The sequence below is a fragment of the Coregonus lavaretus genome (genome assembly GCF_964263955.1).
Source record: "Coregonus lavaretus genome assembly, chromosome: 3".
Classification (NCBI taxonomy): Eukaryota; Metazoa; Chordata; class Actinopteri; order Salmoniformes; family Salmonidae; genus Coregonus; species Coregonus lavaretus.
This window is the reverse complement of record NC_139990.1, coordinates 60,705,589-60,721,597: the sequence shown is the minus strand read 5'-3', so window position 1 is coordinate 60,721,597 and position 16,009 is coordinate 60,705,589. Positions and strand designations below refer to the sequence as shown.

The 16,009-nt window shown below is 41.6% G+C and overlaps 1 protein-coding gene across 1 annotated transcript; it reads left to right on the top strand.

The window, feature by feature from the left end:
- Positions 1–2,746: 2,746 nt before the first annotated feature.
- On the top strand, positions 2,747–14,121 carry LOC311125958 (uncharacterized protein). The gene is made up of 15 exons (XM_084158457.1): positions 2,747–3,270; positions 3,772–4,013; positions 4,233–4,334; positions 4,688–4,744; positions 5,017–5,202; positions 5,681–5,824; positions 6,376–6,507; positions 6,656–6,760; positions 11,677–11,793; positions 11,977–12,160; positions 12,287–12,312; positions 12,483–12,575; positions 12,922–13,020; positions 13,141–13,277; positions 13,437–14,121. Exons 2-15 carry the CDS (start codon positions 3,813–3,815, stop codon positions 13,606–13,608), a joined length of 1,755 nt encoding a protein of 584 aa, XP_084014583.1. The 5' UTR covers positions 2,747–3,270; positions 3,772–3,812; the 3' UTR covers positions 13,609–14,121.
- The last annotated feature ends 1,888 nt before the right edge of the window (positions 14,122–16,009 follow it).

Here is a 16,009-nt window from a genome sequence, read left to right as displayed (position 1 = left end):
GCGGAGCCTTGTCTGGCAGCGAAACAGTTAATTCAGCCTCATTTACTGCCTTTAAAAAAAACATAGCTGATATGGCTGACTTGCTTAAACAAATGTTGTTTCTACTGACAATTGAGATGTACAAACTATGGCATAAGGGGACGACAAGCGGATAAGAGGCAATCCGTAATTTTGATTAAGACATTAATGAGCGAGCTAGGACGGACGTAGACAATATAACTATTTGTTCAGCCCTTTTGAAATGTACAGTGACAAAATTCAGAACATGGGCCGTTCTTACAGTATTCTCCCTGTACACCAAGTCAGAACCGTAGGATAAATAAAGGGGGTATATAAGCAGACAATGAAAGCTCTTACAATATTCGATGATTATGTTTCTCTAAAACAGGTTATAGGCTACATGTGTACCACCAAGTCAGAACAGTAGGTGAAACTAAGAGGGGAAAATATACCAAATTATTAGGGTGAAGCACATGGGCTACTAACAGCTTACTACACAACATACACTTAGTATTACTTTCTTAGCTACAGTATACATATCTCCCTGGCATATTACATAATTTATGCAGCAGCATATAATACATTTTTGGACTCACCTTGTTGTGCTGTGCTCACTTGAACAGGAAGGTGGCACGGCGGTCCTTTGTGGGCAAATTTTGTCATCAAACTTTGTCATCAAAGCCTGGCATTCTCTGGATTTATGGTGCTTTCAAGACAACTGGGAACTCTGAAAAAAAACAAGGTCGAATCATGATGACGTCAGTGATCTTCAGGTTGTAGCTCTAGAAAGAGGCCCAAGTTCCTGACTTACAATTCGGAGTTGGATGACCATTCAAAACATATTTTGCCAGTCGGAGCTTGTTTTTCCCCGAGTTCCCAGTTGTCTTGAACTCACTGAAGTCAGATTTCCCAGTTCTGAGTTATCAGTTGTTTTGAGCGCTGCAGAAGTCATGCTGGATTGACAGAATGTCCAATGTTGAAAGTTTATCATTTTAAGCTTGGAAAAGAGACCTTTCAACCCAGAATTGGTACCACACACCCACTCGACTGAATAGCAGGCTAGTGATTGCTTTGCAATGCTTGCAGTTAGCCACTAATTCCTTCCAAACCACTCATTGATGAATTTGCGATTTCCAACTTGTTGTGTAATGTTTATGTCCAATGGCCGATGAGCACCGACACGTTTTATCTATAATTTCTCTTCATTATTTATCTTCATATGACAAGGATTAAAAAGGATTTGCCAGTAGATTGTCGACTTGTTTCATGATGATGACTGCTAGCTAAGATTTTGAAAGTATGATGTTGACATGATCAGTCCAATCAAAGCTACTGTAGATATAATGTGATTTGATGTCATTTTATCTGTGGCCAATGACCTTGAGCCTTCTTGGATGGGCACTTCTAATGTAACTCAATGGCAGCACCCAAGGGGCTTGAATTTTTTTGCTCTACCCTTATATTTGGAAGTGATGTAGTGTCCCCATGAGTGACAGAACACTAAGCCAATCACGGCGCAACTAGAGAACATTACCAACCCCTACGCTCTGTATTTTCCGCTGGCTGCCCCACCACCACAGAAAGCACTGAGCTAGGCTAAAACACCTACATTTTGGAGCTGCCTTACTCAAGAAAGCAAAAAAAGAGACCATGTTTGTATGGAGGCTTTATTAACTCAATGATTCTTTTTTTTCACATTGTTTGCAAACTGATATGTGACACGTATTAATGCCAAAATAACATGCAAAATAGGCACAAAAAAATGTGGGGCTCTGCCCCACCTGCCCTTACCGTGCAAAGCTGTCATCAAGGCAAAGGGTGGCTACTTTGAAGAATCTCAAATATAAAATATACACTTTTTTGGTTACTACATGATTCCATATGTGTTATTTCATAGTTTTGATGTCTTCACGATTATTCTACAATGTAGACAATAGTAAAAAATAAAGAAAAACCCTGGAATTAGTAGGTGTGTCCAAACTTTTGACTGGTACTGTACATCAAACACATGCTTTCAGGTGTTTGATGCCATTCCATTTGCTTTGTTCCAGCCATAATAATGAGCCATTCTCCCATCAGCAGCCTCCCTGCCTTAAACCACACTCTTACCCTAACCCTTAACTAACCCATACCTTAACCTTTTTAAATGGGGTGACATCATAGTTGGGACGTCCCAAGGAAATGCTTTTGACTTTCCCATAAAAAATTGACAGAACTTTAAGGAAGTAGGTGTAGAGGTAGGTGTGTTTTCTAGTAAATGACCCGGGGCATGGGGATATTGGCAAAGGCATTACAGTATGAAGATTTGCAGAAACTGCGAAATCCCCGATCACGCTTGTAGGCTATGACATTGCGACGTTGGCTAATTCCGCGTTCAAAACAACTGGGAACTCGGAAAAGTACGAGGTAAAATCATAACGCCAGTGATCTTAAGGTCGTTAAATCGCAGCTCTAGCAAGAGGCCCGAGTTCAAATAGATTTTTCCCAGTCGAAGCTCGTTTTCTTTTCGAGTTCCCAGATGTTTTGAACGCACCGAAGTCGGAGATTTCCGAGTTCCGAGCTCCCACTTGTTTTGAACGAGGTGGAATTCCGAGTTGGATGACGGTTCAAATAGATATTCCCAGTTGAAGCTCATTTTCTTTTCGAGTTTCCAGATGTTTTGAACAAACTGAAGTCGGAGATTTCCGAGTTCCGAGGTCCCAGTTGTTTTGAACTTGGTTGGAGTAATAACATGTTCAAATGCTTAAGACATTGGCTCGAATCTATGTTGTGCCTTTTAGATTTCGAGAAAATTAACAACTAAGGAATTATTTTTCACTTCTCTCATTGATTTATCAAACCCCGGACTGGTATGATTCGCAAGCGTTCCCAGAAGTCTCGCGATGTTGCGTCTCTGTGTTTATAAACTGTGATATTGGTGCTTTCACGACAACTGGGATCTCGGAAAACACTATAACAGATCATGACGTCAGTGATCTCAGGTCGGAAAGTTGCAGCTCTAGAAAGATGCCCGAGTTTCCGACTTGGAATTCCGAGTTGGATGACAGTTCAAAACGATTTTCCCAGTCAGAGCTCGGTTTTTTCCGAACTCCCAGTTGTCATGAGCGGACTGAAGTCAGATATTTCCGAGTTCCTAGTTGTTTTGAACGCGGCATATTATATAATTAAAAAGCAGATGCATCCGGGATCTGTAAACATTGAAAAAGCAGTGTAGATTATATCCTGGTTTTTCCGTTAGCTGTTCCTGCACCTGGAAAAAGTGGACAAGGGGTAAATTGTCACAAATGTTGGCTAAATTAATGTTGATTAGACGATTTATGTTAACAGCTGTATGCCTATTAAATGTAGTCATTTGCAAGCTTCCATAGAGTTATAGTTTGAATTTCCATTGAAATACAAAACACAGATTTACAAGTACAACTCAAATGTGGCGTAAAAAGTGCTATAATAAACTGTAATCATTGACTGTTGTCAATATTGTATTGATTTATTTAACATTTCAAAAAATAATAATAAAAAACATTTCAGTGATGCTAGTCTCCTTTGCGAGACCTAAGAAAAGATAATTTGAAATCCACCTACATAGTACTCTTCAAAACTCAATTTTGTTCTTCAAAAGTTTAAAATAGCCAAATGTTGAAATGTTATTTCTAAACCAAGGACAACCTAGAGAAGGCGTAGGCTATCTGTAATGCCATAATAAACACTGACAAAATATCTGCAGCTGTATTAAAGTATCAAGCTTTCAGTGTGTAGTTTGTTTCTTCTCAGGTGTTTGTTGTCGTCAACCACCCAAATAAGGATCATAAACCATGGCCTCCTCTATCACCACTGCAAATGGAGTTGTGATAGTGACACAGGTGTTCCCCGTGGGGGAGACTGGCAAGGCTTCAGTGCCACTTCTGAATGTCACTCCCCAAATCCAGAGTGCGCCCCCTGCTATGCCACTGCCGACCACTAAAGTGTCAGAGATGACAAGGGTGTTCCTGCAGGTTCAGCCACATTGTCTCGGGGTGAGAACAGAATATTACTGTCCTTTTGACTTTAGTGCTCATTCCATCCATTTGCCATTTGATTCAATCATCGGCTGTGATATTGTAGAGATCTATATTTAACGTCCTTTGAGGGCAATTTGATTTAGAAGAAAACATGTAGGCTAAACTGTGAACCTTGATATGTTACCATTTCCCCTATTTTTACTCAATGTTCCCTGAATTACTGTTGTGTCTCAGATTGTGCAGATCATCCTTGGATTGGTGTGCATGGTGGTGAGCCTGTCTGCTCTTCTGTCCCCTACCCTGTATGACCAGGTCCCACTCTTCATGGGAGTTGCTGTAAGTTCTGGGTCCCAAGGGGGCAAGTAATATCCTAAACACTTAATGCTACACTGACACCTGCACGTTTAGAGATGTTTCCTCAGAGTGAATATGGCGTCATCTATGTTACACTAGTCCTATTGTAACCTAGAAAAGTAGGTGAACAAGCAGGAGAACTGACTTCAGATCAGCACTCATGATCAAAGGGCATCCCACACCCACAGGAGACAGCAGAACTTGTTTATTTATAAAGTTTAGGCCTCTACAGTAGGTGACATTGGATATGGCAGTTTATTGGACAGCACCACCTTAGCTTCATATGTCAATAGTCTAAAGTGTCTTTCTCTCCTGTGTTGTTGCTCACACTCTAGTTTGTCCTCTCTGGATCTCTCACTGTGGCTGCCCGGAAAGGAACAGGTTTGAGTCTGGTAAGTCATTCACTGCGACTGTGGTAAATAGCAGTGTGAACTTCAAGTTTGCTTCATTAGATTGATAAGTTGCGATTTATATCAGAAATTGATATTGCTATTAGGAAGTAAATCAGGAGATAATTTTCTAGACCAAAACTCACAAACCAAAAATCTAACCAATTGGAACAGTTAAGAGATTTGCTATGTCCATATATTTTAAACAAAACAAACTAACATTGTCATGCAATGGTTGTTCAGTTTCCCCTCCTCTCCATTTCCCACCCTGTCAGATTAAAGGGACTCTGGCTGTGAATGTTTTCAGTGTTCTTGTGGCCCTGGCTGGGGTTGTATATATTTGCATGCTGCTGACTGTAAAACAAGAAGATGGTTTCTGCACCCCAACTGATGGAAACTATACCTCAGATTCCGACCAGAACAGGATACAAGAATGCACAAGAATGGTTAGGACAATAGATGTAAGTATTTATGGAAGTGACCTGGTTCATGTAATTTTTCTGTATTTATTTGTTATACTAACTTCAGAGAAATTAGTAACCTTCCAAACACGAGGTTGGTGGCACCTTAATTTGGGAGAACGGGATCGCGGTAATGGCTGGAGCAGAATAAGTGGAATGGTATCAAATACATCACACACGGTTTCTATGTGTTTTATGCCATTCCATTTGCTCCGTTCTGGCAATTATTATGAGCCGTTCTCCCCTCAGCAGCCTCCTGTGCTTCCAAACCATTTGTTTATTAAATGTTGCAAGGAGCTAGAGAAATACATCTTTGCAGGCTTATTTACATTTTAATATATTTACGAGATACCGTTGATATTGTTTTACCAGGATGAGAAACCTGAATAAAACTTGTAAATCCTTCTAAAGTTCCAATGCAAATCATTAGCCCAACTGTTGATACATATTCCTCTTGTTTTACGTCTGTGTGCATCAGAAAGTATTGAATGGGGTAAAGGGCCTATTGCTGGTCCTGACAGTGATGGAGCTCTGTGTGGCTCTCACTGTCTGCGTCTTCTCTGGGAAAGCCATTCACCTCCGTGGGTACTACAGCCTGAGCTATGGCCGTGGCCGGGGGATGGTAAGATTGAGAACACCGCAGTCATCGCTTACATCAACAGGTTAACAGTATGTGGAACAGGCAGAGAGTGCAGCAGCTGTACATTAAAAAAGTACAGTCTTACAGTAGCTCAAACATGTAATGCTGTGGGACATGAACCATTTTGTAGATCAGTAAAGGGGTTTATGCTTTGGACCTTTGTTTAGCTTCTTGCGATAGATCATGTAATAGTTTAGTTTATTAGGATCACCATTAACTATTGCACATGCAGCAGCTACTCTTCCTGGGGTCCACATAAAACGTAAAAATGCATGACAAAATATAGAACAGTAATAGACAAGAACAACATAAGATATTACATTCAATCTAAATTAAAATCAGAGTTATAACATATATAATTATAGTTATGATAAATATGAGACTAACGAACTGAGCTGATTTAAATGTAGGTGTTCAGTAGAGTGTTCAGTGATGGGGTTGAATGAGTGACTGAGTGAGTGTGTGTGTGTCAGTAAGGGTCCAGTGAAGGAGACAGAGGAAGAGGCTTGCCCACCTTGCAGTTGTCACAACAGGTGCCATCGGAGGAACACTGGGCCCCAGGAACTTTCCGAATGCACTGTATGTCCAAGCATACACCATACAAACAGGACAAATACCCCTGCAAAGAGGATCACCACTTCTCCAATTTCTACGGAGACACTGTGGTAGGTATTTTCTTCAATACCCCTGAATTCAAGCAAAGACCAGATGTAGATTGGCTCTGTGTTGCTGCATCTGTTAACATGACCATGACACTGGTGTGGTGTGTAAATGTATCCTATGTTGTGTGTCTCTGCATGGCTTCCTGTGAAGCTCCTGATCAACCGTATGCTGGGCATTCTGATTGGTTTCTTGGTGCTGGAGATGCTGATCAGTGTGGTGGTTATTCTGTGCACCATTGGTACTGACAGCCCAGAGGTAAGAACCATCTCCTCACAACCTAATTTTGGCCTGCGTTTACACAGGCAGCCCAATTTTGATCTTTTTTTCATGAATTGGTCTTTTGACCAATCAGATCTGAAAAAGATCTGATGTGATTGGTCAAAAGACCAATTAGTGGAAAAAATATCAGAATTGGGCTGCCTGTCTAAAGGCAGCCTTGATGTCACTTTCTGATTTGGTGACTAGATTCACTCAGACTAGATATGTCCCTCTCCTCCCTGCTCAGGTCCCTCAGGAAAAGACTGAGTCCCCTCTGTGTGTTCCCAGCAGCACTGGGAACACACACTGTGCCCCCCTGGCCCTCATGGTGATGTCACCACAGTGGTGGCACTGTAATGAAACAGTCAGACATGATGATAAAGGGCAAATCTCTGGCCTAGTGGCAAGAAAAAAAAGGGGGAAAACACCTTACTGTTATGCTTGCCTTTCTTGCACTAAAACACTTGCACTTGTGTTTTCTTACTAGCACTGATTCTGCTGAAAGCTGCTTTGTTGAGGAACGTTTTACTTACAATGATTGTGATATGTGGTACAACTATTGTGATATGCGGTTGTCTTACCTAGCTAGTAGCCCATTACAAACACTTTGAATAACAAATTCACTACATGGAACAACAGATAGTCCCCCCCCTAAAAAATCAAAAGGAAGTTTTTTTTTCTCTCTCCATGTATTTAACCCCTTATTTTTGCCACTGTCCATATATACTTCCATTCATTTTTTCAACTGGTACCTGGGGACCTTCAGATGAGTCTTGTGTGGCCTGTGGGCGTCCTAAAACAAAATAACGAGAAGTACGTGTTCGTGTTCACCTTTCCATAGAGGTGTGTAGCCCAAACTGTTTGGACACTACAGGCAGAAGTTGGCATTTCTGACTTCAGAGGAGTCCCAAGATGCTTATGGGTGCCATAGAGCAAAACGGAGAACACCACCGTGTTAGTGAGAGTCTCATCTTTCCATAGAGGGGTAAATAATAATAATAATAATAATAATAATACTAATAATAATAATAAATGTTCGGAGACTACAGACGATTTTGTGAGAAGACCGATTTTCGGAATGTATCATGGTCTAACAAACACTGCTCAAGCTCTGTCACCTTTCACCGCAGATGCGGATGTTGTGTATTGAGAAGCACCCAATGCAAAAAAAAAAGAGATATCTATAGTTTAAACTTTTGTTATGGGGATTTGTTATTATTATGCTAATTTGATTTCCATGGGGGCACGGACATCGACATTAGGGGGTTTTAAACTTTGAGTGCAGCCGTGGATAGAATGGCTGGTGGATCTAAGGACTCGAAAACAGGGAGGACAGGTGCAGCTTTTATTGTTCTTGAGTTCAGGGTGGCAGTGACAAAAAGAGCAATGGATAATTTATCTGTATACACAATGGAGTTGCTGGCCATGCTCATGGCTGCAGAGTGGGTGGAGGAGGTGAGGCCAGATGGAGCAGATGACTACCCTGACTCATGTGCTGCACTGATGAGCTTAAATTCATTTGTGTCACGGAGCAGACAAGATGTATTGTATGAGATTTTGCAGTGCCTGTTTAGGGTGAGACAGATGGGGGTAGTTGTGAGGTTCCTCTGGGTACCAACTCCTGTGAGAGTAGAGGGGAATGAGGAAGTGGATGTTCTTGCCAAGCAGGGTCTCAAACATCCTAGTATTGAAATGGAATTGTCAATCAGTAAAGCACAAGCCAATGGGTTAATAAGAACAGTGGTCAAAAACAAATGGCAGGAGTTGTGGGAAAGGGAAGACTCCTGTATAAGATCCAGGAAAAGGTGGGGGCAGGGAGGTCCTAAGGTCGAGAGAGAAGGGAGGAAAGTGTAATCACAAGGCTGAGACTGGGACACACAAAGCTCAACAGTACATTAACATTTGTCGGAAAACATCTGACTGGGAGGTGTGATCACTGTCAGGAGGAGATGGAGACAGTGGAAAATTGGTTATTTCAGTGCCAGCAATATGGGAGGGATTGTTATCAGATTTAAGGATACAAATATAATATATGCTATTTAGCAGATGCTTTTATCCAAAGCGACTTTGTCGTGCGTGCATACATTTTACGTATGAGTGGTCCAGGGAATTGAACAAACTACTCTGGCGTTACAAGCGCAATGCTCTACCAACTGAGCTACAATGGTGTTGAAGGGCCAAGCTTAAATTAATTGCTTCAGGGGATGTAGTATTTAATTATGTATTTAGTTTCCTTAAAGGAAAACTCCACCCAAAAACTATCGTTTGGTATATGTTTCATTATTCCATTGTTGATATAGTCCCAAAATGTTTACATTGACAGCATTCTTACAGAAATACAGGCCGTATGATGCATTTTGCATAATATGATGATGCTGCCATTTGTTTCATTGAGCCATTACCTTTAGGGGAATTCCTCTCCCCTTCTCGCAGTCACACTACCCCCATCATACCAGCTGTATTTCTGTATTGTGAAGTTATACTGTATATCTTGAAAACTTTATTGCTGACATGCAACACATCTTGAGTCTATATTAACAATGGAATTTTCAGGAGACGAGAATAATGGGTAGGAAGAATAATGGGTAGGATATCGTTTTTAGACCTTCCTTTTCTCTGGTCCACACTCCAGTCCAGTTTGTTGCGGTAAAGCACATTAAAGTTGGTTGCCAACCGCCATATATAAACCGAAGAAGAAGAAGAGCAACATGTGATTTCAATGTAGCCAATGAATGTAGGTAGCTAGCTATATGTACATTTGTGTTTGTATTCCTTGGATTTGACAGCTAGCCATACAAGCTAAGAAAATAGGTGGGCAGGAAACAATTTTGTTGCATGAACCATCGACCTAGCGAACAAGGCAGGAGCCCACACTGGATAGATAGATGGATAGCTAGTTAGTTAGCAAATGCAGCTTGGAAATTAATCATAATGACAGTAAGCTATAGAGCTAGCTTAGTTATCAAAATACTTAAGTGAACTGCAATGGGATGTCAATTGCGCTACTCATTTGAACAAATGTGTAATGTGGTAATATTAGCCAGCTAGCTAACGTGCATTGCCATTCTTATATCGCTATCAGAATTCTGATTTGTTATCGCTCGCTGGATTCTCTTACACATTTTGTAAATCAGGCTAGCTAACGTTGCTAGCTATTTTTCAGGTGCATTAAACTACTGTATCTATCAATAAGGAGAATAATTGACAACCATGGAAAAAGTCACGAAAATACTGGTTCATCTGTCGAAGAATAATGTCGCACCGCAATGTGCACGTTTTGTGCAGGTCAGTTGTGCATGTGCTATGTTTTTGTTAATTGTCACTTCAACACTAGCCAAATGCCAATGTCACGTGGAATTTATGAAAACGAGGTGCGCGTGGGTGCTATGGCGGTGTTTGGTTTTACTGTAGGACCATTTTAAAGGGGTAGTTCACCCAAATTACAATAATACTGTACATATACACTACATGACCATAAGTATGTGGACAACTGCTCGTCGAACATCTCATTCCAAAATCATGGGCATTAATATGGAGTTGGACCCCCCTTTGCTGCTATAACAGCCTCCTCTCTTCTGGGAAGGCTTTCAACTAGCTGTTGGAACATTGCTGTGGGGACTTTCTTCCATTCAGCCACAAGAGCATTATTGAGGTCGGGCATTGATATTGGGCGATTAGGCCTGGCTCGCAGTCGGCGTTCCAATTCATCCCAAAGGTGTTCGATGGGGTTGAGGTCAGGGCTCTGTGCTGGCCGTCAAGTTCTTCCACACCGATCTCTACAAACCGTTTCTGTATGGACCTCGCTTTGTGCACAGGGCATTGTCATGCTGAAACAGGAAAGGGCCTTCCACAAACTGTTGCCACAAAGTTGGAAGCACAGAATTGTTTAGAATGTCATTGTATACTGTAGTGTTAAGATTTCCCTTTACTGGGACTAAGGGGCCTAGCCCGAACCATGAAAAACATCCCCAGACCATTATTCCTCCTCCACCAAACTTTACAGTTGGCACTATGCATTGGGGCAGGTAGCGTTCTGGCATCCGCCAAACCCAGATTCGTCCTTCGGACTGCCAGATGGTGAAGCGTGATTCATCACTCTAGAGAATGCATTTCCACTGCTCCTGAGTCAAATGGCGGCAAACTTAACAGCACTCGAGCCGACGCTTGGCATTGCGCATGGTGATCTTAGGCTTATGTGCGGCTGCTCGGCCATGGAAACCCATTTCATGAAGCTCCCGACTAACAGTTCTTCTGACGTTTGGAACTCGATAGTGAGTGTTGCAACTGAGGACAAGCGATTTTTAAGCACTTCAGCACTCGGCGGTCCCGTTCTGTGACCTTGTGTGGCCTACCACTTTGCGGCTGAGACGTTGTTGCTCCTAGACGTTTCCACTTCACAATACAGCGCTTATAGTTGACCAGGGCAGCTCTAGCAGGACAGAAATGTGACAAACTGACTTGTTGGAAAGGTGACATCCTATGACGGTGTCACATTTTAAAGTCACTGAGCTCTTCAGTAAGGCCATTCTACTGCCAATGTTTGTCTATAGAGATTGCATGGCTGTGTGCTCTATTTTATACACCTGTCAGCAATGGGTGCGGCTGAAATACCAGAATCCACTAATTTGAAGGTGTGTCCACATACTTTTGTATATATAGTGTATATTTCCTTAATCTATGGGCCAGAGATTGCCATCCATAATCTGGATTTGTATATTGATAACCAAAAAACAATGACTGAATGGACCCATAGCAGGCCTAGTACTTACCCCTCCAAAATACATTGAAATTAAGGAATTTAGCTAAGTGGTTAGCCTTTATTCTTGTAGTTGCTGACACTTCAAAGGTTGTTATGAGGTGAATTATGCAACAGTTAAAAAACTTCTTTTTTTTACCACTTAATTTTCTGTTAGAGCATAACAGGTCATTTTACAGAGACTCTTAATGATGAGGTGGAGGTGAAGTGTTCTTTGGAGAACAATCGCTTTATACTGTGTGACTGCGAGAAGGGGAGAGGAATTCCCCTAAAGGTAATGGCTCAATGAAACACATTCAATTTAATAAACTGATAGGTTTAATTGTTTTATAAATTGTGGTCACATTTCCATACCTCAGACAGTTGTTGTTTTGTGTATCCCATAGAAATAATTGTTGGTTGACTGAAAAAGTGTAATGGAAAATGTTTGAGTTTATTTGGTTGATATTTTTCTCAGAGGGCATCCTTTTGCCCCTTCAAGTATCTGTCTGTCGCAGAGGCAGCTGCAATCCCATTGGACGTTCAGAGCCGCGGAGTGGACGTGGGGGTTGCTATTCTTCTGCAGTCAGCCAATCAGAAGGTGTTGTTAACTCGACGGTCATCCAGTCTTCGCATTTTCCCCAATGTGTGGGTTCCACCAGGTATGGCATCATTCTGCGGAAGTAACCTTTCAAAATGAAATGGCATTCATAGGAAGACATATTGGGTAACCCAATTGACCTTACTGATGTTTCCTGATATTGAAGGTGTTTTTTTTTTTTTTTCAGGTGGCCATGTGGAACTGGATGAGAGGGTAACGTTTCTAGATGCTATAGCTATTAAACAGTGGAAGATAAATTAGATTATTCCCCATAAGTGTCTTTGTCTGTGGTTTCAATCCCCTCATGGTCTCTGGGGTCAATTCCCTTTTAGCTCAATCAAGCTTGTTCTGTGTGTTTGCCTCATATCTCTCTTGTTTGTCAGCTCCTGGATGCGGGGCTGAGGGAGCTGAGGGAGGAGACAGGACTGAAGCTGGACCCTGGAGACGTCTCAGCTCAGCTGCTGGGGCTCTGGGAGGTGTGGAAACCACTGTCACTACACATCACATTTCTAGCCCCAGAGAATAGTTTGTTAAATAATAATATGTAAATGCATTAGAAAAACCTACTGGCCACAATTCCATACACATTTGATGGTCCTCTGTAGCTCAGCTGGTAGAGCACGGCCATTGTAACGGCAAGGTAGTGGGTTCGATCCACGGGACCACCCATACACAAAAAAAATGTATGCACGCATGACTGTAAGTCGCTTTGGATAAAAGCGTCTGCTAAATGGCATATTATTATTATATAAATTCTGATTTGTCTGACAGTCCTGTTTGCTCATGTTGGCTCAAATGTTTGTTCATTTTGTCTCTTCACAGTCAGTTTTCCCGCCCATGCTGAGCAGAGGGATGCCACAGAGGCACCATGTGGTCACCTACATGCTCCTAAACACCTCCCTCACACACCAGCAGCTCCAGGTGTCTGTCTGTCTGCCTGTCTGTCTGTCTGTATGTCTGCCTGCCTGTCTGGTGTTATCATTAAAGGAACACAAATCAAAGAGAATGCCTCTGACTCACTAAAGACTATCTTTGTTCCAGGCCTCTCTGCACCCCGAACCCGCTGAGGTCAGTGGTTGTCTGTGGGTGGATGCCTCGCTGGTCAAGGCCATCGTGTCTGCCGTGGACGGAGAGGAGGGTTCTGGAACACCGCAGGAGGGCCTGGCTCCAACCATAAGGTACATCACATCCACAAAGTAATGTACTCAAAACCTAAACAGACATTAAAAATAGATTATATACTGTACCATTGACAAGTATTTCCTCTGACATTAATTATTTAATCGGTTTCCTCGTAACAATGTTGGCATTTTGTTTCTGTGGTGTTGGTTCTCCAGTGTATTGGAGGTCTCTCCGGAAGGTGGGCTCAGTGAGTCAGTTCTGCCATTGTCTGTTTTGTGTAACCGGGCCCCGGCTAGCGGAGAGGATGTGGAGCGGGTCAGCACTGGTACCAAATACGCCCTGGAGCTCTGGCTTAAGAACTTGGAGGGACAGGGGACCCGGTGTTAACTGTCTTCACTAAACCCGGACGTCTAGCCCTGTGATGAAGTGACTTCCTGGAGGATGACATCGCTTCCTGGAGTTTGCCTTAACCGGTGAAGGTCACCTAAAGTGAACTATCATCTTTTTAAAAAATATTGTACGGATTAACCAATAATGAACTTTGGGTGAACTATCCCTTTAATATGAACAGCAACACCTACAAGTCTTATATGGCTGTTTGAGGGCTTTGCATGAGCTATCAATTGTGTTGTGTGTAAAAACAGTTTTTATTGCAAGAATGTTGTTAGTGATGAAATATGATGAAACAAAGTGGATTTACACTGCAGATGCTTTTATGATCGTTATATTCCATTTGCGCCTTCAAGCCACAAGATGGCAATGCATAGCCTACACAGTGATTTCACATATTGAAACGAGCGCAAAACAATCAGAATTCTGAAGTTTACATAATTATCTTGACTTGTAAATAAGAATGTGTTCTTAACTGACTCTCCTAAGTTAAATAAAGGTTAAATAAAATCAAAATGTATTTTAATTGTTTTGTACTATACTCAGACAGAAGTTAGGCCTCAAGTTAGTTAGGTCTTCATTGTAAAGTTGAACACATAAATATTGTGTTGTACTTTCAACTGAAGATATCCAATATTTGTTTGCAGTGATTCAGTAATTAGTATTTAAAGACTACTATTTTATATGTCATAAGTGGAAGGTGTGTGTGGGTGTGTGTCATATAACGAAACCTATTTTCTCACCCACACCCAGATTAATATACTGTACATTATGGCAACCTCACCCATGGATAAGATAATGGCCATTTTTTAATCTGCCATTTTCAATGAGAAATCTTGAATGTTAAATGGGGGAGGGTAATAATGAAATGTAAAACAGTTTTAGAACAGTTTTCTACAGTAACTAATTAACTAAGTGACTACAACATCAACCAGTCAGAATCTGCCATAAAATGATTGGAAGGGTTTGATTTCTCTAATTCATCATAAGTCATTACATTTTAATGTCACTAGGAATGACAACAAGAGTTGGAGCACAATCTTCATCAGATCCTGAACTATGTCTGTATTGGTGATGTCATGATATTACTGTATAGGTTATGTTTTCTAGATTTGTCTTATCGTCATAATGTGTCACTTGTCGGATTTGTTTATAAGTTACATGAGTGACTCAATGACTTGTTCATTACCACTAATGTATTTGTGTCTGCATACCTTCATATGTGGATTTTACCTTTTGCCATAGACAATTGACAGACAACTTTTGTCATATTGGCCCAAATGCAAAGACATTGACTTATCCTCTTGATGGTATTATTAGAATAGGTTGACTCTGTTGGCTAAAGAAGCCTTGCACGGATGCAAGGGTGTATGGTTCTATCAGTATGTACATATACAGTGGGGGAAAAAAGTATTTAGTCAGCCACCAATTGTGCAAGTTCTCCCACTTAAAAAGATGAGAGAGGCCTGTAATTTTCATCATAGGTACACGTCAACTATGACAGACAAATAGAGAAAAGGAAATCCAGATAATCACATTGTAGGATTTTTAATGAATTTATTTGCAAATTATGGTGGAAAATAAGTATTTGGTCACCTACAAACAAGCAAGATTTCTGGCTCTCACAGACCTGTAACTTCTTCTTTAAGAGGCTCCTCTGTCCTCCACTCATTACCTGTATTAATGGCACCTGTTTGAACTTGTTATCAGTATAAAAGACACCTGTCCACAACCTCAAACAGTCACACTCCAAACTCCACTATGGCCAAGACCAAAGAGCTGTCAAAGGACACCAGAAACAAAATTGTAGACCTGCACCAGGCTGGGAAGACTGAATCTGCAATAGGTAAGCAGCTTGGTTTGAAGAAATCAACTGTGGGAGCAATTATTAGGAAATGGAAGACATACAAGACCACTGATAATCTCCCTCGATCTGGGGCTCCACGCAAGATCTCACCCCGTGGGGTCAAAATGATCACAAGAACGGTGAGCAAAAATCCCAGAACCACATGGGGGGACCTAGTGAATGACCTGCAGAGAGCTGGGACCAAAGTAACAAAGCCTACCATCAGTAACACACTACGCCGCCAGGGACTCAAATCCTGCAGTGCCAGACTTGTTCCCCTGCTTAAGCCAGTACCTGTCCAGGCCCGTCTGAAGTTTGCTAGAGTGCATTTGGATGATCCAGAAGAGGATTGGGAGAATGTCATATGGTCAGATGAAACCAAAATAGAACTTTTTGGTAAAAACTCAACTCGTCGTGTTTGGAGGACAAAGAATGCTGAGTTGCATCCAAAGAACACCATCCCTACTGTGAAGCATGGGGGTGGAAACATCATGCTTTGGGGCTGTTTTTCTGCAAAGGGACCAGGACGACTGATCCGTGTAAAGGAAAGAA